Source organism: Erpetoichthys calabaricus, chromosome 2, assembly GCF_900747795.2.
Source record: "Erpetoichthys calabaricus chromosome 2, fErpCal1.3, whole genome shotgun sequence".
Lineage (NCBI taxonomy): Eukaryota > Metazoa > Chordata > Cladistia > Polypteriformes > Polypteridae > Erpetoichthys > Erpetoichthys calabaricus.
In genome coordinates this window covers 213,459,114-213,484,032 of record NC_041395.2, presented here as the reverse complement: position 1 = coordinate 213,484,032, position 24,919 = coordinate 213,459,114, and the positions used below count along the sequence as shown (strand labels likewise).

At 35.1% G+C, this 24,919-nt stretch overlaps 1 protein-coding gene and 1 long non-coding RNA gene across 4 annotated transcripts in view; both read right to left on the bottom strand.

Moving 5' to 3' along the window:
* The window catches only part of pex11b (peroxisomal biogenesis factor 11 beta), a 155,992-nt gene that overhangs the window by 123,463 nt on the left and 7,610 nt on the right, over nucleotides 1-24,919 (bottom strand). For 2 of the 3 annotated variants that reach the window (XM_028795121.2, XM_028795120.2), the window contains exons 2-4: nucleotides 15,906-16,021; nucleotides 14,513-14,714; nucleotides 105-1,989 (exon numbers count right to left, since the gene is read on the bottom strand). In XM_028795121.2, coding sequence (XP_028650954.2) covers nucleotides 1,596-1,989; nucleotides 14,513-14,714; nucleotides 15,906-15,924 — 615 coding nt within the window. In that variant the 5' untranslated portion in view covers nucleotides 15,925-16,021 and the 3' untranslated portion in view covers nucleotides 105-1,595. Of the gene's footprint in view, nucleotides 1-104; nucleotides 1,990-14,512; nucleotides 14,715-15,905; nucleotides 16,022-24,919 lie in introns of those variants that run through there. The other variant, XR_007934277.1, reaches the window with a different exon arrangement.
* Nucleotides 6,751-9,377, bottom strand: LOC127526837 (uncharacterized). Its single transcript, XR_007934278.1, has 3 exons — nucleotides 9,243-9,377; nucleotides 7,421-7,478; nucleotides 6,751-7,179 (listed from the first exon to the last, which is right to left on the bottom strand). It is a non-coding gene; the product is annotated as an uncharacterized LOC127526837 (long non-coding RNA).

Here is a 24,919-nt window from a genome sequence, read left to right as displayed (position 1 = left end):
AACATACTAAAGACAACAAAGACCAAGCATATACTTTCTTTTTTCATCTTGCTGTTTAAATATACACCTCCAGAAAGTAATTGGGGGGGGGGGGGGGGGGGTTTGCAAATGCTCAGTTCATCCCAAAAGTGTCCCACGTGTTTACAGTGCATTCACATTTAACTTACTGACATTGTAGTAGGCAGCATAGTGGCACAGGAGTTAGTCCTGCTGCTTCACAGCTCCAGGGTTCGAAATCCAGACTAAGCTACCGTCTCCATGGAGCTTTCTTCCAACATGCCAAGGATGAAGTGAATTGGCTGAGTAGAAGTGAATGTGGATATGACTAGTTCAAATTTATCATACTGTGACCCTGATCTTGATAAGCAGATTATACATTGGATAGATGAGCAGATGATTGCAATTCCCAAGGTCACTACTGAGGCACTGCTTGATTAGTCGCCATCAATCATTACTTGAGAAATAAAAATTGTATGAATTTACCCACAATAAACTTGTTCAACTTGGAGGATTTCTTCTGATTTTCGCTGGTACAATATTTTGTCCTGTTCAACTAGATTCGTGAATAAATAAAGCAAGCATATGTAAAGATTTTCATCCAAAAATATTTTATTAAGAGGATGACTGATCATTTTTAAAAGAGGTTACCAGGATCGTGGGAGCCAGAACCTAGTCTGTAAACAAACACCCCTGAGTTGCACACAATTCCACTGCATGTTCTTAAAAGAGTCGGTATTTTTTTGCTCTGAAGTTAAAACATTTAGTGAGTGTAGGAAGAAAAATGAAACTTGGGTTCTGAAATAACACCAAATTAGGCAAATGAGTCTAGCTTAAAGAATATTAATTAAAAAAAAGAAAAAATGGACATTTCTGGTGCCACTCTTGATTGAGTACAAATAACACAGAAAATCTTTAATGGCAGAGAAATTGTCATGGATCATCACAAAGAGCTGAAATTTCAATATATGAATTTTCTGCTAATAACAAAAGCACAAAACTGTTTTATTTAAAGAAAAATAAAATGTGCAGGTGTTTGCTTTCATATCCATAAAGATCCAGACAAACAATAACTGAACATTTCTTTTCTTTCATGAGTAGAATCAGATGCACAAGGTAAAGCCTTATATCCAAAGAATATCTGACTGCAAAACCAAACTATATTTAAAGTGAAACAGGTGCACCAAATTCATCGCACATTCAGCTATGACACCAACTATAGTATCTGGCTTTGTATCCAAAAGCATTATTTACAGTAGCTGTAGACTGATACAACACTATAACTTAAAGCAGGGATGTACTAAGGGAAATTAATGACAAATTCAGATGAACTAGTTATTATAGAATAATATTCAGATTGATGAAGAAATGATGCAGAATAACAATTCAAATAACTGACTTCTTGACACCTGTATTTGTCTTCTCATATAATTAAAAGAAGGCATCTGGAGAAGTTCAAAAGTACTTATCAGTCTTTTAATTTCCATGTATTTTATGCTGATTTTCATAAACAAAAGCAAACCAAAAAATGCTAAAATCTTAATTTACTTCAATAATTTCATCATTTCATTTTTATCTGTTTCTTTCCATAAATCATATTAGGGTTTCAGCTTGAGCCAGGGATATGTAATAGTGAGAATAGACAGGACAGAAGAGGTAAGTCCACAAGCCCCAATGAAGCCTGGGTTTGTTCTATATAAGCCAAGCTTGTCCAAAGGAATGAAAATGTCACAGATGTTTTTCAGTAGGTCCAGAAGTAATGGTGGGTTACACCTAAGAATTTGTATCAGCAAGAAAAGCTGTTTACGAATGCGAAGAGATAAATCACTAACACCAACAGATCCCCTAGAACATGAAAGTATGGTTTCTCCATTTTCTCTGACAGGACTGCTGCTGTAGCTTGCCTTCTGGCCACGAGCCTCTCGTTCCATCAAAATGCTGATCTCATATGCATCACGGCTCAAGTTCAGGATCAAGGCAAATAAGTAGTACCTAAAGAATAACAAAAACATAGTATATGCAGTGTACATCCAAATACAGACACAAATACTCATAATCATGCTTTAGATATGTATTCTTGAGGCATAGCTAAATCATGCACATAGTGGAAAGGCAGCATGGCACAGTGGTTAAAGCTATGAACTTCAAACCCCAAGGCATTGGGTTAAAATTCCACTACTGACATTTTGTTACTTCACTTCAAATGCCACTTCGCCTGCCTGTGCTCCAATGGAAGGGGGAAAAACAAACAACAAACCAATTAAATCTCTCAGATGCTGGTGAATCACCCTGGGATAAAGGCATCCATCTAATAATAATAATAATGACAATATTAAATGTAATAGTTAAGTATAGCCATTCTGCATACCATCTATATATAGTACTGTAACAGGGCAATTTAAAGACATTTAACACTATATTTTGAAAGCTATGAAGACAACAAACACTTTAATTATCTTCATTACACACTTGAACAATTAATGTGACTGCATTTGCTCTACAGGGCACCGAGAAATTCATTAGGATTATTTTAATGTTACATAATATTACATTCCAGAATCAAGTGTCTTTTTAGAAAAAACAGCATTTTTTCTTATTATAATATCTTTTTAGCACTTCAGCATAAAGAAAGGAATCAAATACTACATTTTTGATTTGGTTTAACTATATGTCATACGTTAGGAATCATTTTGAAGAGTCAATTTGTAAGCATCTGGGTGACTATTTTTAGGATTCAGATTGTGTAAACTTTTCAGATATATTAAAAATACTTAAGTGAAAAATGAAGCAACTTGTAAAATCATTCCTGATGCATGAATCAATCAGATTTTCATTAAAAATGCTTAGACGATAAAGATCATACACACTCCCTTTTCAGAATGGAGAACCCCATGCAATTAACTCTTATATGCAGGTCTTGTTAATTTATTGCCTGTATGACTCTGGCGAAATTAAACCTTAATACTTACTGTATTAGTAGTACTGAGAACTAATAAAAGAGAATAAATTATTAATGCCTTAACTGTGGGATCCCGTGGGCTCTTACCAGTTATCACCTGGGGAATTCATTTTAAGGGAAAATTAAGCATTAGATGCTTGTAAAGTGTCATATAACTGGTTTTATTAACCTTAACAACTGTTATTATATTTGATAATGTTTATAACCTACTATAAACTATTTTATAGAGTTTGGCAGGAGTCCCACTTCCTCAAAAACAAGATGTGTGTGCAGTAAAGAAACCTGCAGCTTGGTCATGATTTCACATAAATATGCTATTTTAGCAAAGGATAATGACTGAAACGTTGTCCTGTTTCAGGTTTATCAATAATCATGTGCAAGTAAGAACACTCAAGTGTAGTTTTACTGCTGTGCATAATGGCTTTTTTGTCAATCTATACTAATAAAAGGCAAAGCCCTCACTGACTGACTCACTCACTCACTCACTCATCACTAATTCTCCAACTTCCCGTGTAGGTAGAAGGCTGATATTTGGCAGGCTCATTCCTTACAGCTTAGTTACAAAAGTTAGGCAGGTTTCATTTCAAAATTCTACGCGTAATGGTCATAACTGGAACCTGTTTTTTGTCCATATACTCTAATGGAGGAGGCGGAGTCACGTATCGCATCATCACGCCTCCTACGTAATCACGTGAACTGAAAACAAGGAAGAGATTTACAGCACGAGTCAAACGTGGGAAAGAAGGTAAATGACGTTAATTGTTGAGTGTCTTTTAATACTGTGTAAGCATACATATTAACACATGTGCAATTAAACGTGTGCATTTACGGGGTGATTTCTCAGGCTTAAAAGCTGGCCTTTTATCAAACGCGGGAACAAAGGTAAATGACGTTAATTCTTGAGTGTCTTTTAATACTGTGTAAGCATACATATTAACACATGTGCAATTAAATGTGTGCATTTACGGGGTGATTTCTCAGGCTTAAAAGCTCGCCTTTTATTAAAAAGGTAAATGCAAACTGTTTTCATTCTGAAGGGCACAAACCACGTTAGATTTCAGCCGTTAAACGCGCAAAAATGTTGGTACACCAGATAAATAAGCGCAACATATTATCAGTTGTATTGTATGCTTACAATACATATAGAAATGTGTTAATCGTTAACTAATAGAATGGGATGCTGTTTTTCGACTCGCGCCTTGATTTAAACGATTGCATGTCTTGGTGGGTTTGCGTAGCTTATTGTCAATATCTTTACACCTCTTTTTAAGACTTAATTTAAAAAAGTTTTCTTTTCTTCTTAATTAAAATTTAAAAGCAATACTTCACCGCTGCGAAGCCCCTCTAGCGCTGACGTCCGAGGTTCGATTACCGTAAGCGAGTGCAGTGAGTGTGTACGCCTGATGAGCCAAGAATAAGGGGGAAACACGTGTCGCGTACTCTTTGCATTATTTGACAGTAAACTATTTTCAACCATTCTATGATCTGCTTCTCACAACTGAAGGCACCATGGCTGATGTTAGCTGACTTGCTGGCCAACCATAAGCGTTACCTGGTAGGTAACCACCCACTCACTTCACTCCTTTACAGGAATCGAACCTTGTACGTCAGCGCTAGAGGCGAAGCCCCTAAAATTGCGCCACGGCGTGTGGTTCGTTTATTTGACAGCATGTAGATCGGGGTAATTACATTCACGGCATTCGTAGTCTGATTCACAATCTGATTGTATGGGTGGTTACCTACCAGGTAACGCTTATGGTTAGCCAGCAAGTCAGCTCGAAGTGATCACTCGAGTGAAGGCAGCTTCACAAAAAAACAGATCCTTAACAAATTGTTATTGGTATATTTTCCCTCAATTTAAAAAGGTTTTCTTTTCTTCTTAATAAAAATTTAAAAGCAGTACTTCGCCGGTGCGAAGCGCAGGGATTTGAGCGACTGACGCATACAGACATTCATGAGTGCAGGTACTTCGGAAAGAAAGCACCGTGTAAACCTAAAGTTTAAATTAAGTTCATAGACCTACAAAAGGTTGCCATTGATTTCAGCAAGATTGCTTTTCTCCTGTACAACTATACGTTGCATTCTCAAGAGTGTGCTTGCACAGCTTGGTCATATTACAACCGGAGTGCTGAACTGACAACGTGATATACAAAGAGAACTATAACAATCGTAATAAACGAACAAAAAAACAGCGGACAACCCGTGGATTAAATAAAACGGCTGCTTCCGTTGGCGAAGCAACGAAAAAGGAAGACCTTATATGGCGTTCGTTTATAAAACAGCGGAGAGGCTGGCTGTGTGAAGTCAGCTTCACAAAAAAACAAATCCTTAACAAATTGTTATTGGTATATTTTCCCTCAATTTAAAAAGGTTTTCTTCTTAATAAAAATTTAAAAGCAGTACTTCGCGGGGATTTAGATATAGATAGATAGATAGATAGATAGATAGATAGATAGATAGATAGATGTTAGGGCCTTTTTGTAACTACTAAATGGCCCATTTGTAACCTACAGGGAACATTTGAAACTCTAGTAGGGACATTTTGTAACTTTAAGGCACATTTGTACCACAGCACAGGGAACATTTGTAACTTGTAGGGCCTTTTTGTAACACAAGTCAGGCTTTTAAGTAACATGCCAAAAAAGGGTAATTTTGTAACACAACTGGCACTTTTGTCACACAAAAAGGTGATTGTTTTAAAAATATTTTTCTGTTTATATTTGTTTTGACCATTAATCTTAACCTTAGTAAGTTCCTGGTTTTAGCACATTGTTTGTTGAAAGGCTATAGCACCATAATACTTCATGCTGGATACACTACAGTTTTAATACACAGATAGATGTGAATTTTTAAAACTATATAGACATATTTAAATTTTATACTGAATCATTAAGGTCACCCCTGCATCCTCTCCTTCTTTCATTTTCTCTTCACTGCCAAGATAAGATGAGGTGGACTGTTAGGCCAAGCTCTAATCCTGATGGATTGTTGTTCAGGTCTTGATGTCTCATACATGAGCTGAGATCTGAGGCTTTCAAATTTTAAAAGTCAGTGTGTTTTGCTGGTAAATTCCATGTTGTATTTGTGTATTTTTGTGATCAAAGGGCACACCTGCAAACATCCTGAAGTCTCACAAAGACAGGGCTGATTTGACAGAATTGGTGTATTTCTGCTTTTTAAAAATGTTGTTGCTTAAGTAATTTCAATTTGTTCTAAAGGTAAATTTTGCTTCCCCTCTGAGGCTTGCGGAAAGATGCAATTTCAAGAAAGAGAAATTTGTCAGGAGGATTAGGTCACTACAAAAAACATTAATAATGATTAACAATATTGTAGTTTTATGTGAAAAGTAGGAAATCAAAGGCCTAGTAACTTAATGTGAATTTTATAAAAAGTAAAAATTAATATAAGGAATCATAGCAATAACGATTGATTGCTAACAAGGTATGATGGTTTTCTTATTAACGAACAGTAAAGTGTCAGTGGCCTAACACAATTCTGATTTGTGTCTTGAGTTGTTTCTGCTCCTCTCTAAGGCCCCACCACACGACCAGTGTGACTGCTTTATGTATGTAGCACGCCACTGGGACTAAGACTAAATAGTTTTAAATGCAAAAAAGTGAATAAGAGAGAAAAAATAATACAAAAACACAATTCAGGAAAAAACATTTTTATTGAACAGAATATTACAACTACAAATGTCAGTGTAGTTTTTTTATTAAACAAAACAGTATTTCATTCACAATGCAATAATGAATCAGTGAAATAAACATTTTCAAAATAACTAACAAACTCTGACCAAATGTTAAATCCACAGCTTGTGATTGTGAAGTACTCCACGTTTGTTTGTCTGCCTTCATATTTTATTCTTGTCAGACTGTGAGTGATCTGAAACTTCTCTGCCATCTCCCCTCCTTCAGGGCAGCTGCCTAAAGCTTTCTTCACCATCTCTTGTACTATTGGGCCCGATGCCATGATGTGGTGGCACTTCTCCATTATCGCTCTGCCCTTTATGGTGTTGTTTCTGCTTTTCTGATGTCTCTAACTGTCCTCCACACTCTTTCTTTGAGGGATTTCTCTCTCGTACAGAAGATGATTCTCTTGACATGGAGAGCTAGATGTTTACTCACAGGAGATCTCCTTCCTCAGCTGATCACAGATTTTTCTCTCCAGTCTGTGTTACTGTTTGGTTTTGACCCAAGAAGTTCTCCTCCATAGTTTACTTTCTAGAAGCCAAAAGAAAAAATGATTTCAAATTATTGTTAAAAAAATTGATTGCTGTTAATACAATAACACAGGCCTAATGCCACAAAATTAATTCATATATGGTTTTATAATATATTAGAGGCAATTGTTACATTCTTTAAATATTATATCTTTATTTGTGTGCAATCAAAGGCGATTCCCTAATTTGTGTTTTATTCTTTGCCATTGACACCACACCCATACTGAGTTGATTCTACTAACCTGTGCAAATTGTGGTTCCCAAAACTCTGAAGCTGTGTCTCCCACAAGAATACAGTATCTGAAAACATCAATTAGATATATTGTTAATTTTCTGTTCTTTCCATTTCCTGACAAATTAAAGAATATGTGAAATTTAAATGATTTTATTTGTTCATCCACTCATTTACAGAACCTGCTTATCCAAGTTTACAATCACAGTCATTTTAACTTGTACAATGTAACATTTAAACATTTTTCTTAATGCAATGTAAAAAAATGTGATTTGGTTTAAAGATCGATTTCTCTCTTTCATTAAAAAGTGTACAGAATGAGCCCATCTTGGCCCTGCTCTTCTACAAGGCCAGCATGCTCTCTAATCAGAGGATCATCGTTACATTGTCTGACCTCTGAATTTCATGATTTTACAGTCGTATGTTGTTAGTTCGGAATGAACCTGTCATCTTTAAAGTTTGTATTCTAATACGTTAACTCATTAACATACTTGTTATGTTGTTTGTACTCACTACATTTTCAGTAGTTGTTTTGTATTGAAAGGCTTCAGGTCTAACTAAGACTTTGTATTCTTGTAGGTTACTTCATTGATTGTTTATCTGAATTTGACAGACCCCATTGCTGTATACAGTAACTCTCACAAAGCAATCATGTCATCCATCCATTTAACCATCCACTTTCTAAATCAGGACAAGGTTGCAGGTAGCAGAAGCCTATCCCAGCAAGCAAGGACTAGAGGCAGGAACAGCATCTATTCAGTTCACACACACACACACACACACACCAGGGCCAGTCTAGTATTGGCAAATACACCTAACCTGCATGTCTTTGGATTGTGGAGGAGAAGCACCTGGGGAACACAGGGAGAACATGCAGCCTCCACGCAGGGAGGACCTGTGATGAGAATTCTGGTCTCCGCACTGCCACTGTGGCACCGAGCTGAACAATCATGCCATCCAGAAGGGTTAAAGAAAATGCACAAAATATGTTAGGGTGGAAAAGCATGAATTACAATTAAGTAGAATCTTCAAATTAAATGCATATTTTAGAAAATTTGTTTAACTATACAAAGAAAAAAAAACTTTTGATTCTTTCTATGCTCAAGATTTATATCAGAAGCTTTTTCATATTTAACTGAAATATTTAAATATTTTCATATGCCTTTTCTGTAAGGCTTTATTACCTGCAATTCCACAGAACCACTAAGCTATTTAATTAGAGAATTCATTTTTCTATAATGAATATCATCAGATGGCAGAGTGACTCAGTGGTGCTGCTCCTGCCTCATAACAAGGAGACCAAGGTTTATGTCCCAAGTGCCCTGCACAGAGTTTGCATGTTCTCTCCATGTTCATGTGGATTTACTCCGACAGTCTAAACACATGCAGGTTAGGTGGGTGGGTAACACTAAACTGGCCCTGATGTGTGTGTGTGTGTGTGTGTGTGTGTGTGTGTGTGTGAGGAAGAGAGAGTGTGCCTGTGTGTGTTCATTCACCCTGTGAAGGACTGGCATAGGCTTCAGGTGTCCCCTGTCCTATATAAGTCGGTTAGGAAGGTGGCTGGATGGAAAAATTGATTAGTATTGGATTTTGTTATAGCTTTACTTTATACTTCAAATGCATATATTTCTGCATTTTTAAACAGTGCACTGTTATTAATGAGACCATAGGAAGCAGGTTAAGTAAAAGAATGAAAGGACAATTAATTGATTAATTAGTTCACATCACAATGTATCTTAATTATATAATACATTACTTGCACAAGTTAAATATGTACCAAAAAAAAAACACTTAAGCAATGTACAGAAAGCACAAAACGTGAATAATCTTACCTTATATATGATGTCAAAGATCAGTGAAGCTTCCAAGTTTTCGCAGGTCTTCATCCAGTGTGCTTGAAAACTTGCAGCAGCGGTCATTTCATTCACTTCCGGATAGCAAGATTAACACGCCCATCTCTATTTAATAAGATGCTAAAGGAAAAAATCACGTTTGTTGTTATATATACATATATATGTATATATTATTTATAGGTGAAAAAGCTCCATTTCTCGATGTCTAAGCAAGGCTCTTCATACCTGAAATTCATTTCTCTGCATATCAAAACTATCAGTTTATATTTCATATAGTGACTTATATTTATTATTAAAATAAAATGAAAAAAAATATTCTTGCACGACCATTACGTAAAAACATATTGCTTCTGTAAAACAAAGCAGTAAAAATAAGAGACATTTAAAATCAATAGGCAAAAATATCCACTCATTACACATATCACGCAATATTCTAAAACGGATTAAATATTAAAATCATGTACAGTATAGTACAACGGTAACGGAAAAAATTGAACCATCTAGCGGGTGCTACACCGGGCGCTGAGCGCTTTATAAACACGTCCCAACATATATTATCTCTTGCGAGTTTTTGATCAAGTGCCACTAGAAAAAAAAAAAAAATAGAACCATCTAGGGGGCGCTCCACCGGGAAATGAGCGCTCATAAAGCCGTCTCAACATGCATTATCTCTTGCGAGTTTTTGCTGAAGTGCCGCTACTTGAATGAATTGTTTTCTGCTCACCACGGACCATCAAAACGATCAGGACGTTCAGAGACATTTATGTACTTATACATAAATGACACCCAGCTGTTAAAAACTGATCAGTTATTCCAAAATATGCTTAATTAAGAATAGAAGACACAAATACTCCCAAAAGTATTTTTTTTGCTTTCTGAGCAGATAAAAGAAGATAATTACGATTTAAAAAGGAAAGATGGTACATCAAAACACCCTTTTTTCAAATACTAAAGGTTATTAAGTGTCACCATTAATTCAATCGCGATTTATTATAGATTTAAATGTGGACCAATAGTAACTGGGGCAGTTAAAATTAAAAAATATTAATAACTTTAAAAATATAAAACCAAATTACACAATACTTTGCACATGTCTGATACAAGTATTTAACACATTTTTTGAAAAAATCAGCGCGATCGGTCATGTGGATCAAGAGTAAAAATCAAATCTAAATTCAAACACCTTTTCCACTTCAAGCTGGATGACAGGTCGACCTGATGGCTTATGCTGTTCAGGGCATTTTTTGGACGATCATGATCGGCAATTTGGGAGGTTGTTACAGACTTAGATAATGATGTGTCATTAATAAAACGTGTGTCTTCTGCGAGATAACTGAAACTTTTTTACTTTTATCTTTTTTTCTGACAGAATCAACGGGTAGGGCTACTTTGTACCAGGAGCGAGAAAAACATGCAGTTTAAAAAAAAACAAACAAACTGTTCAACAAAAAATTATGGGAAGATTGAAAAGCAGAGATGAATTAATACAAATGGCACAAAATCCATCATAAAATATCATTTTTGTTTTTTTAGGAGCCCAAAAGAGAGATCGGTTCAAATGTTCCTGACGAAGCATCGATAGATAGATAGATAGATAGATAGATAGATAGATAGATAGATAGATAGATAGATAGATAGATAGATAGATAGATAGATAGATAGATAGATAGATAGATAGATAGATAGATAGATAGATGTACTGTATATAGAGATATAGATATATATAGATATATACATATACATATATAGATATAGATATATATATATGTATGTATGTCTATATATATATGTAAATATGTATATATATGTGTATATATATATATGTAGATATGTAAATATGTATATGTATATATATGTCTCTGTATGTGTATATATATATATATATATATATATATATATATATATATACATATACTAGCAAAATACCCGCACTTCGCAGCGGTGAAGTACTGCTTTAAATTTTTAAATAATAAACTGAGGGAAATTATACCAATAATTATTTGTTAAGGATGTCTTTGTATATCATGTTGTCAGTTCGCCCCTCCGGTTGTAATATGACCAAGTTGTGCGCTGAGCTTACTCTTGAGCATGCAATGTATAGTTGGCCATGTGAAAAGCAAATCAAGAACAGCAAGACCGCGCCAGCTGCGGAGCTCAGCTCGGAGCGAAATGAAGTGAATGAAATAAGGTGAATGGAAGGGGAGATGATCACGTGACTCCAACACCCGCCTTAACTCTCCATCCCTCCACAAACACAGTCTCTCGGATCCCAACTCTCCTTTATATATATATAGATAAATGTGTGTATGTATGTATGTATGTGTGTATATATATATATATATATATATATATATATATATATATATATATATATATATATATATATGTATGTGTATGTATGTATGTATGTATGTATGTATGTATGTATGTGTGTATATGTATGTGTATATATATGTTGATATGTGTATATATATATATATATATATATATATATATATATATATATATATATATATATATATATGTATATATATGTGGATGTGTATATGTATATATATATATGTATATATGTATATATATATGTATGTGTAGATATGTGTATATGTAGATATACAGTATATGTATATGTAGATATGTATATATGTTTATGTATATATATATATGTTTACATAACCTCTTTAACACACTACTTCTCCGCTGCAAAGAGCGGGTATTTTGCTAGTAATATTATATACTTCAACCTTAATAAAGTTTGAGTCTTTCAATAATTACCAGGCAAATGCAAGTTTATGTCAGGACAACCAGTAAACATAAAACATTCTACTGAAAACCAATCATTTTGATTTTGTTTTCTGAATTATCATTTAAACTACTGGTGTCTATACCATATCATTAAAATTTCTAAATATGTAGATAATCATTAAATAATATGTTAGGTTAGAATACACAATGGGAAAATCAAGAGCACGCCTTATGAGAAGGATTAAGAAGTCATTGTGGACTCTATGCTATCAACTTCCAAATCGTGTTCAGAAGCCATTAAGAAGGCTAACAGAATGTTAGGTTATATAGCACATCGTGAAGTGTACAAGTCCAAGGAGGTTATGCTCAAGCATTGGTGAGGCCTCATCTAGAGTACGGTGTGCAATTTTGGTCTCCAGGGTACACAACAGATATAGCAGTGCTAGAAAAGGTCCAGAGAGGAGTGACTAGGCTCATTCTAGGGCTGCAGGGAATGAATAATGAAGAAATATCAAAAGAGCTGAACATTTTCAGTTTAAGCAAAAGAAGATTAAGAGGTGACATGAAGTACTTAAAATTATGAAGGGAATTAGTACAGTGGATCAAAATTTATTTTAAAAGGAGTTCATTAAGAACAAGGGGACACAGTTAGAAACTTGTTAAGAGTAAATTTGGCACAAATATTAGGAAGTTTTTCTTTACACTAAGAACCCCAGACATTTGGAATAAGCTACGAAGTAGCTTGGTAGACAGTAAGACTTTAGGAACTTTCAAAAATAGACTTGATGTTTTTTTTTTGTTTTTTTTTTAAAAAGAATTAAGTGGATAGGACTGGCAAACTTTGTTGGGCTGAATGGCCCTGATCTCGTCTAGATTGTTCTAATGTTCTAATATGAGCAAAAACACCTAACAATTCCAGTAATCAAGCCCTTTATATATAAGTTTCCAGATAGCAAAGTAGCATGCTTAGCAAACCACTAAATTCTTATATAAGTTTCCATGTTATCTGCTCTTTCATTATTAAAATGCTATTTGCACATGAATCTATTTTTATCAAAAATCTCACTTAATTCAAGCCACATACAGTGACGGGCTTATTAAAACTTGACAGCCGAGTTTAAGTCAATTCTAATTATGTATAATTGTCTATGATTTGTCACTACTACATCTCACAACTGTGTGAAAAGACAGGAAATAAATTGCTTCTGTGACAGCTCATCTTTACCCATTGCTGTGTACAAAGTTTGAGTCAGATTCCAAACACAGTGTTGACTCTACTGAGAATGACACATTTGATGAAGGACTTGATGCCATGCTTGATGTGCAAATACTGTTTTTTGTAGAACTTTTTGAAGCATCGCAGCATACTATTTATAGTTCAAGCATCATGGGTTCATTTACCATACCTGGATGGTGCCTACTCCATACAGTATGCTCTTTATGTTTGTTTACTGAGCAGTGCTCTTTCACTTTCAACTACAGGAAATGTTTGTTAGCGTACCTGGGAGTACTGTTACACTGTACTTGTGCCTCTTGAAGTTTCATGTGAGGTACTCCAGCTTTGAACAAATGTCACTATATCACACTGCTCATGTTGCTGTGTTGTGAGCACATGACAGTAAATGGGCATTTCAGCTAGTGGGTTGTTCACAGTATAACTCCCCCTACCACCCAACCACGCCACATATACACCCGGCCCCTACAACAAAGGGACTGACTGCGCCGTACCTAAACACCCTCCTGGAAGTCACAAATAAGCACTATTACAAATGGGAAATAAAACTGAAGTGCGGCCTTTGGTTGATTTGGGTGGGATTATCAAGACAGCGTAATTAGAAACAGGATAAAAAAAAAAATCTCATATATCTCTGTTGATCCCTTCAGTGGCAATGGAAGTGCCATGACTGGGGCAGATTGTGACCAGGGATGCCAGGAAAGGTATTGTCCCCATCCCCCTAACCTAGCCGTGAAAGAAGCTTGTATAAAAAAGATTGAATGTAATTAGTTTATTCCAGTCATGAAATGCAAGAAAAAAATGACAACAACAAAATAAATACATAAATAAATAACGCACTGAACTACCTTGCTATGTACTGTAAAATCTAGGTTTTTTTGGGAGAAATCCCTAAAGCACTAATTTTATGTTTTATTTAGTTGATATTTATATGTTTTATATGTTTTACACTAATATTTTCCTTAAAAATTTGAAGTATTGTGCTCACTACTCTTCAGCCATTTCAGCCCATTTAATTACAGAGTAATAACCCTTTATTATTGAGTATGTAATTTAGGTGCACTAATACCAAAAACCTCTTAATGCATTAAGGGTTAAAATTTTCTTCCTGCGTGTTCCTAAACTGGACTAAGTGGGTATTAAAATAATGTTAAATGTTATGTAACATTTAAATTTTATATTGAAAGAAGAATAAAAATAACCATTAACAAAAGTTTGTTCTGTAATAAATAGATGGTCAAAGTGAATGCTTTGCTATTGCCACATCACCAACCTGAAAGACCGTTGGCTCCATTTCTCCTGGTCCAACTTCGCGACAACGCCAGCCTTGCCGGCCCATAGAATGTTGTCACAGGCAAAGTACAAAGCCCGGTTAAGATGACTGACAGTGATGCAAAAGCGCAGGATACTGTCAGATAGATGTATAGCTCGCTTTGCAGCCTCTAAAGCATCAGTGGAATTCCCCAAGCGAAACACTGTCCAAAAATAAATTAATAAGCATAAATCATTAGAAACATGTGATCTTTAGTCTTTTATTCTTTGAACTTCATAGGGGTAAATAATTTGCTTTAATTATTCAATCAGATTGCAGCTTTACTGCAGGTTTTTTTTGCCATTTCATTAAAAAAGGCTAAACTCAAAAGTCTCACATAAAACTTGAAAACATGTTTGTAATGACAAATGTTTGGCATTTATTTTTTATGATTTTTGTAACAGTTGCAACCAATACCATTATTGTGATTTGTACTGTACAACCACACACAACCTGCTTAACATAATATAGATGAATTGAATGGATGTATGAATCCAGGCTTTATTAAAAAAGCATTGTTAAATGTATAACTGTTTTTAGTTTTAATCAGCAAAGACGTTATATTGGCAAGTATCTTTCTACTATGCAGGACTTACTAACAATATTGCAAAGATATAGATAATAATGAGGCATTGTTTTGCATGTGCTAGAGATTAAATGCTCCTTTTTATCTATTAGTAATGCCACAAAAAGATCCAGCACAAAAAAAACATTAAGTGTGGTGGTTATTTATATTGACATAAACTTAAATAAAATCCATTATTTACAAAAATGACTTGTTAGTAAAAGCAAGCTTACTATGGATATCACAAGGCTACCATTTACTGTATGCACTACATGCTATTACAGAGACCACAAATTTACTAATGATGGTAGTCTGTACTAAACGGGTATGTATAGTACAAAGCATATGAACTCTTTTTCTCTTTTAACATTTCTGCTGCTTAAAATATTTCAATTATGCCAGTTTGCATTTATCTATGTCCTACATCAAAAAAAGAATTTTACAGTCATCTGTTATCCTTTCTTAATTGATTTCCTTTCTTGACACTGCTTCATAAATTGGTGTATTTCAGACTGTTAATGACTACCATGCTCCATTATCTGTTAGTGATTTAACCATAACCACAAAATGTGTTGGTTATGCAGAGGTACAAAGAATCAAACCACTCTCTTTTGTCTGTTACACACAATAATAAACTACCCATACCACTCAAGCATGGCTTACATATGTACAAAGTGTAACTGCCCAAAAAACTTCAGCAAAGCTCAGACTGACAGTTTATAAAAACAGCACAGCTGGAAAAGCATCACTGTTGCACTCACTCTGAATAGAAAGAAAGCTATGACTTACATTTGCGTCCCAGACTCATATGTGCCTCCAGTTGCTTAATTTTGGAAACCAGGTCTGGATTTGCACCATTCTTCTGAAGAGTATAGCCAAGCAAAGTGCATGTATACTGAGCAGCCCTAAAACAAAAAGTGGGATTCAGCATAATATTGATGATGAAAAACCACAACATGTATAATAATAACTACGTATTTCTAAATAAAGTAAATGCTAAGTGCCTGAATATTTCATCAAATAGCATGACAAGTTACTATTACAGAGATGTGATTTACTGAAAGGAAAGAAAAATTGAATAGAGCATGTGCATAGCCCTTATCAAAATAATCTGTCAAATATTTTATTTTTTTATTAAATAATTAAAAAAAAATCACAGATCAAATGTGTACACTGCATAAACAAACATGTTAGCAGGAATAATCAATGATAAGATTTCTTAGTGATTTTTATCAACAGAACACTCATACATTGTTTAGCAAATGGCCCAAAATGAAGGGACATGCATCTAGTAAGGCTTCAAAAAAAGCTAAAACATCAAATTACTGTGATGTGTAAACTACCAAGATATAAATAGAATACTCTCCATTATTGATATAGCCTTCATAACTTCATGTAAAACATTAAATAACTGACTGGTTAGCAATTCTGCACAAGGACCAACTTGCTTTAAAATTTTACTTGGTCCATTTTCTTCTGATATTTTTGCTCTTTAAATGGAAGATTCCATAAGACCTGTGTATCAAATGTTGGTAAATTTCACACTCAAATCTTTATGACTGCTAGACAATTCAATCATTTGTTAAGTGTTACATGTGACTGACTGAAAACGGTGCCTCCCATATCTCCATTTCTAATTGCCATTAAACAAACTGTTTTGGGATTGGCCATCTGCCAGCCATAGCACAATGGCTCCACAGTTATAACTATACGGTAATGATTTTATTAGTAAACTGACCACATTTGACAACGTGACTGTGTTTTGCATGCAAAGTATCATGACCGCAATATGGCTCTTCCAGACTCAAGATTTTGCACGCAAGAGTACCATCAGCAAACACTAGTGTTTAACTTAGTTTAGTTGCTTCAATTGCCATATACCCTTTATCATCAGACAAAAAAAAGAAACCAAGAATACAACAATACAGCTTAATACCTAGTGCAACATTCATTACCCAACAACATAACAGTATATGAGTTGTGTAGTACATTGGTTTATTGGTGTATTAGTTTCAACAGATATCTCTTGGTACTTGGTGTCCTGTCTGTTCAATTCTGAGCTGGTATACCTTCTCTGTTCACACTGAACTTTCTGTCATTGTCACAGCAGGTTTCCTAAAGTTATGCATGCATCACAAACAAACTAAAAATATGAATGTCAGTAGAAATGACATCACTAAGATTCCCAAATCAGAAATGGTGAAGAAATACATCTTGACTTCAGTTTTCTGTTTTAGAAGTCTATTTTCCAAATATTGTAAGTTAGCATATAAGCGCTATGGCATCAGTAGCATTTTGTAATCATGATTTTCTCCACCTTCATTCAGAGAAGAATTAAGATACACAACAGGATTGAAGAGTAGACACTATATAAACAAACATGTTACCAGGAATAATTAATGATAAGATATGCTTAGTGATTTTCACCAACAGCACACTCATACTTTGATTGTTGAGCAAATGGCCTAAAATGACAGGATATGCATCTAGTAAGACTTCAAAAAAGAGCTAAACGGTCAAATCATTGTGAGGTGAAAACTGGCAAGAAATAAAGAGAATACTCCTCATTACTGATATAGGCTTCATAACTTCTGTAAAACATTCAATAACTGACTCATTAGCAATGTTGTACAAGAGCTAACTAATCTTTCTTTTAAAATTTTACTTGGTCCACTTTTTTCTGATATTTTGCTCCTTAAATGGGAAATTACACAAGACCTCAACAGACTGTGTCTCAAAAGCACTGCAAAAACTGCATATGCAAAAACCACACAAAAAAACTTTAAACGGGAGTTGTTTTGCTTGTATTTAGCAAAAAAAATCTGCCAAAGGGGTAAGCACAATTTGCTTGACAACATTCTTAATGTAAGCTAAATAATCATAAATACAAATTTTTGGATAAGTCAATAATTCTTACAATAAGGAAAACTAGACTTGGTGTCATGATTTAAATACTTTTCATTTGGCTTAGATTTCATTTTTTGTAGTGAGTTGGTAAATTTCACACTCAATTCTTTATGACAATCATTTTATTATGTGTTACATGTGACTGACTGAAAACAGTGCCTTACATATTACCACAGCTGACATTAAATAAACTGTATTGGGATTGGCCATCTGCCAGCCATAGTACAAAGGCTCCACAGTTTTAAGTATACGGTAATGATTTAATTAGTAAATTGACCACATTTGACACTGTGACTGTGTTTTGCATGCAAGGTATCATAACGGAAATTCCAAACTCAAGATTTTGAACACAAGATTATGATCAGCAAACACTATTGTTTATTTAACTTATTTTAGTTGCTTCAATTGCTATATACCTTTTATCATCAGACAAAAAATAAACAAAAATACAGCAATACAGCTTAATACATAATGCAACATTCATTACCCAACACCAGAACAGTATGAGTTGTGTAGTACTTTCATTTATTGGTGTATTACTTTGAACAGATGCCTCTTGATACTTGGTGTCCTGTTCACTTTTGAGTTGGTATACCTTCTCTTTTCAGTCTGAATTTTGTGTCATTGTCACGACAGGTTTCCTAAAGTTATGCTTGTATCATTAAGAATTCAAAACCATGAATGGTATCAGAAATTATATCACTAAGATTCCCAAATCAGCAATGGTGAAGAAATACATTATGACTTCAGTTTTCTATACTTTACAAGTGTATTTTCCAAATGTTTTAAGTTAGCACAGAAGGGCTATGGCATCAGTAGTATTATCTAACCATGATTTTCTCCACCTCCCTTCAGAGAAGAATTATGATACACAGCAGGAGTGAAGAGTGGTGGAACTGCATTGTTTCCTACTTTAATGACTCCTAATGGCTAAAGAATTTTCAAATGAGATAAAAAACTTTGAAAGTTTGTGCATTCGTCTTCTACCACACAACTCTGTCCTTTAATTGTGCCATACTGTGTGCACAAACAACATTAAGTAAGTTGTATCCTTGAGTAAAAACCCAAACTGATTGTTTAAACATAATATGGAATAAGAATTAGTCAGAATTTGGTACCATAAAAGTGGTCGGTATCTTATCTCCAAAAATTGGTGATCCAGTGGTTTTTGAGTGTTTAAAATTTAATCTGTTTCAGATATGCCAAAAATTTCAGAATCAGGTCACATGAGAATGGTAATTTAAAAGGGATATAGAGTAAGTTCCATTAGTTTTCTTGGCCGTGTACGAGTCCTCCATGCAGCGGAAGTGTTTAGTGGTCATTGTTTACTGGAACACGTTCTGACTTCTAGTGACTTTGAATAACTAGGCAATGGAATGGACTACTTTTACAATTTAAAATTAACAAAGAAAATATCAGGAGGCTGATAATTCTCATAGTTCCTTACCATGTGTTACTAAGATTTTTTTCATCCCTAGATTGTTCTAAACATCGTATTCAAAAAGACTGAACATGAGCAAAGACACTCATATGATATAGTGGTTGCAGGTCTACAGGAATGTTTTCAGTTTCTTCAATATAATTAATCACTTATTCCTTACTAAAAATATTTGGGACTTTTATGTTTAAACTTAAAAAAAAAAAAAATCCTTCCACAAAAAAACTGCAAAACTGAACTGTGCCTTGACATTCTAGGTTATCTTATGTCTTTAAAAATTATTGATACACTCACAATCGCTCAAAGGGTTTGCCTGCTTTCATGCAAACCATTTTGATTCCCTGCTCAGTTTTCCATGTCACTTCTCTTGTAATTATTCTTCTTGAAACTCTGAACTACAGTAACAGGTCATATCAATCCTGTTGCTGACTCAATTCTACCCAGATTTACTTTCAAATGTTCTTTCTAATTATCAGTCCATACCACTCTCAGTACTATACAGACACTACTAGCCCCTTTTCCTACTCCTTGCCAGTTGTGTATGCCCTTACCAGCATAAAGGTGTGATAGAACAATCTTTTAGAAGCTCACAAACACTGTTGTTATCATCTGTTCCCACTAAAGACAAAACTTACTGATTAAATCTATGTAAAACCTTACAAACACAACAGCATCACACTACAGAGAAAGAATAAAACATTAAATGAAAGTGATGATACACTAATATATCCTAGAACAGGGATGAGCAAAGTCAGTCCTGGAGGACCACAGTGGCTGCAGGTTTTTGTTCCAACCCAGTTGCTTAATTAGAAAACAATCCTTGCCAATAATTTAATAATCATGGGTTGTTAGTGCTTTAACTCTGCCATGTAAGGTCATTTTCATATCCTAGATTTTTTTTTCCTTTCTAAGGATATCATCCAAATGATCTTAAGTCTGAAACAGATGAGTATTTCTCAGTCCTTCACTTTTTTTTCTTCACTTTCCTTCCTAGTATTTAATTAAACAAAATAGTGTACAATAAATACAAAAAGATGTAATGGAAACAAACTAAATGGAGAAATGCTGGTTTCTTTTGTCTTTTGTATATTATTGCTAATAAGGAGCAATTAAAAAACGAGAATACAGCTGTTTAAGACTAAAATAAACAATAAGTGTTTAAAACCTTAATCAGAGAGATAACTGAATAAGTGCTTCTTATTAAGCAATTGGGTTGGAACAAAAACCTGCAGCCACTGTGGCCCTCCAGTAACGACTCTGCCCATTCCCGTCTTAGAAATAGATAATTCAGGGCAATTTAGCAAGAAATTCAGTCACAGTGATATATACACCCTTGCAGACCACCAGGACAGAGTTTGCTTAACATAGCAATAAAGCATTTTATTCAAACTTGTTTTGCCATGGTAGTCCTAAGGTGACCCTATTTTCCCTTTAAGACTCTTCATTTCATTATTGTGTTTAACTACAATAATAACTGTATATTATTGTAGTTAAACACCTCCCCTCTTCCTTTTACATCTGTAACCCCCAGCAATCAAAGTACGAGGGTAATCCCAAAAGTAAGGTCTCCAAAGCGGTGGGGACGTAGAGAAATTGTTCGTACGGCTGTTGGCCACACTGTTGTTATTGGTGCTTCCTCCACTCCCAAACAAGCATGTGCGGTTTCGCTGGGATGCTCAATCTTGGCTTGGCAGCCCTTGAAAATGGAGCTCCCGTTGAACGCTACCGCCAAGTGCGAAGTTCGCGCAGGAGACCGTCAATTTCCAACGAGACAGTCGCGAAGGTTGAGGAAAACATGCGTAAAGATCGGCGGTTGGAACTTCATCACCAACCCACCCTATAGTCCGAACTTGGCACCCAGTGACTACCACCTGTTCCCTAAGTTGAAAGAACATTTGTCCAGAAGGCGATTCTGCTCCGACGAAGAGGTGAAAGATGAGGTTCATCGCTTCCTGAAGGACATGGCGGTGAGCTGGTACGACATGGGCATTCTAAAACTACTACAGCGTCTACAAAAATGCATCGACCGAAATGGCGATTACGTAGAAAAATAAATAAGTCTTTAACCTTTAAAATGATGTAAACATTATAGAAAATAAACAGTTGTTTGTATTTCTAAAAAAATAGGAGACCTTACTTTTGGGATTGCCCTCGTACTAGATCAGATGTGTGAGAATGTTACACATTTATTCATGCATTACAGATAAAATGCCCAAAAATAGTATACAGTGAGTGTTGGTAAAATAATACAACCTTATAGTAAGCTACCAGGTGGCTCTCTCTCTTATTATGTTGACTGGTCTCTGTCCTATGTGGTCCAGCTTGGTCCTTGACCCAGCATGATGTCTACATGAATGAAACAGACAGACCGAGAGATGGCCTCTCCTCAAAACAGAAATGGCAGAGGGACAGTAAGCTTCTGTGTCAGCCTTAATTTAAAGTAGTTTCTAGACACACCTCACGAATCAGTGGGCATGCAGTTCCCAATGAAATAGCTCAGACAAGGCTCAGACAAGCTGTTTTGTTTCTGTGTTTATGCATCCTCTCCAATTTCAGACAAACAAGAAAGAATACACAAGTAATTAGGCCATACACTGTCTTCACAAAACTATCTTCTATTTGAGGCTTTAGTGTCCTATAATGTAAAGTATCACTGTCTCAGATACTGGGACCCATGGAAATTAAACCCATACTTCCGATATCACCGATAAAATGATGAAGGGCCAGCCATGCACTAAGCAAGTTGTTTGTAAATTTCATCAGAAACAGTGTGTTATAACTAAGCATTCTTGTACACCGAGTTGCATAGCACATCCTAAAACTGCACTTTAAATAGACTTTCCTAAAGAGTCAGGGTAAGGTTAAGTAAACATTGGTAGAATCATAAAACATAGCTTTTCTCATTAGTACAACATGCCTCCCTGAAAACAATGCCTCCACTTATACTCTTTTTACACTTTCACTCAAAATATATGCAGCTTTCTGAAAAATAAGTGTTTTTCCTTTAAATACCCAGTTCATTCCTTAACTGACAACAACAATCAAGTTGCAAAATATCAATCCCCATTACACTCCAAAAAAGGGGGGCTGACAGGGAGATATTCAGCTAAAGTCATCAGGAAGTGCTCCTCTTGCATTGTTCAGAAACTTTCACTGCACAACTGACTAAAAGAATTCTATTAGCTCACGCTGCAAGGAAATTGCCTCTGAGCCAGATATTGCAGGTTCATCACAGTGCAAATCTGGAACTGAAATGCAATGTGTCAGCTGTACAGAGACTTTCTAAACACAGGGAATAGAGCGCTTTCTAGTGATGTCAGACTCTTTCTTCTCTCTAACTGTTTCTACACAAAGTCACACCAAAACTCCAGTTGCGAACCCACTCTCCTTGCAGTATAAAGTAATAAGAAAACTGTTTTAGTCAGTTGCACAGGGACCATTTCTGAAAACTAATGGTGACGTCAGTTGAGCTCTCTCTCTCTCTGTGTCAGCCCCCATCTTTTCTGAGCAATGTCACCACTACAAGAACTCAATGTATGCAACTAAAGGATGTAAGGCAGCAGAAAACGTAGCTACTGGCAAAGGATCAGAATTTTAAAAATTAAGACAGAATTCAAAATAGGGAATAAACAAAAAAGATTCACACATACAACCCACCCACACCAATTTATGACCATTTAAGGATTTGCACATCATTGAAGAGTATCGTGTTAAACTATTATGTCAGTACACATAATTTCATCTCTTAAGACATTTAATAAAGCAAACATCTAATAGTAATTGAATAACTGAGCATAATGCTTGTGGCACCATATAGGCTTACACTGATATAGCCAATAAGAAAAATAAGACTACAGATTCCTGAAGTGCAGAGTGTGGTTTAACAGTAGTAATGTCCACTTATTCTGCATAGAATTAAATAAATAAAATTTGTCAAGATCCCAATAGATAATCATTGACTTAAAAAAAGAGCTCTAAATGGTCAACACTCCTCTTCATAAAAATGCTATCACTAGCTGGAAAATAATTCATCAAGAGTATCCTCCACTCACCAAGTTTATACAAGTAAACCCAATTTAATAATGCTACATACAGTATGCTGTTATTTTCAATTCAGAGCCCATGACAGGCACTGGCTACTGAAAACCCTGTAACAGAGAATTTTTGATTTGCCATTACTAAATCTTGTCTATTTCTTTTTTTTTCCTTCTTCCCAGTGTCTATGCTTGCACTTTTCTTTGGAGTCACTGCACCACTGTATATGAGAAATGTATTTTCAGATGTCTTTCATCTGATTGAAATTGTTATTTATTTACTTGTGAACAATGCAGACTGAAAACTACCCACTATAAAAGTATTTTTTTCTTACGTTGCATGAAGTTTCTCTGTTTATGTTGCAGCATTATGTTTTGTGTTTATTGTGTATTTCACTTTTTTCTTACTAAAATTACTGCATAATACAATGGGCCTCCTGAGGCAGGTAACAGCAGAAAGGTATAACTAGTGATGTTAGACTTCCCAACTAATATCTAAAGGTACTCTCATGGAAAATATACTACAGCAAACGCTGAGATAAAAAGACTGAGACACACACCAAATAGCAGGTAAACTCAACAATGGTACATTTATTTTACAAACACAAAAATCTTTCCATACTGCTGGAAGCTTAACGTCACTAGTCACGCCCTTTTTTCTGTTACCAGTCACAGGAGACACCTCATAAAAATAAATAAATAATTGGCACTACATTCTGCTAAGTCTTACCCTGTTCCCTATGGTGTAGCACGGCTAGGATCACTGATCGCTTTTCCCTAATGCCACGCTCACTCCCTGTGATCTGTCAAAAAAGCATCCTCATCTTCTGCATGGGGCTTCTGTTTCTTCTCTCTTGTGAAAGTCTCTGCGTTCTTGAGTATTCCCGGTCTTGTGGAATTTAATGTGAACCTTCACAAAACCTGTCATATGCTGCAGTCAGTGTACCTGTGTGACAGGTCACCATCATTTAGGCATGCAGCCCCGCTCTTCATTAGAGTAATCAGCTGGCTGCTATGTTTTTATGATATTTTCAATATCCCAATTTAGTATCTAAAAATACTCATGTTAAATGTACTATAATTATTTCTGTGAAACGATGCAAGGGTTCTGCAGCTTTATTTATTTATTTTATTATTAGGTTTTCTAGCTGCATTTGTTGATCATTTCTTAAGCACATATTACAAAAACATTATAGTAAATCGTCAAACCTAAAAAGGCAAGCTTTATACTGTATCATCATTATATGATGAAAACATTATAGTATACACTGTATATATTCAATTGTGTTATCGTCTCCCAAAAATAATATACTGTATTTACTTGTGTACCACGCGTCCTCGTGTAAGACGCGCACCCTAATTTTTACAAAGAAAATCACAAAAAAAAATTTCCCCGTGTACGATGTGCGTCATGATTGTATAGG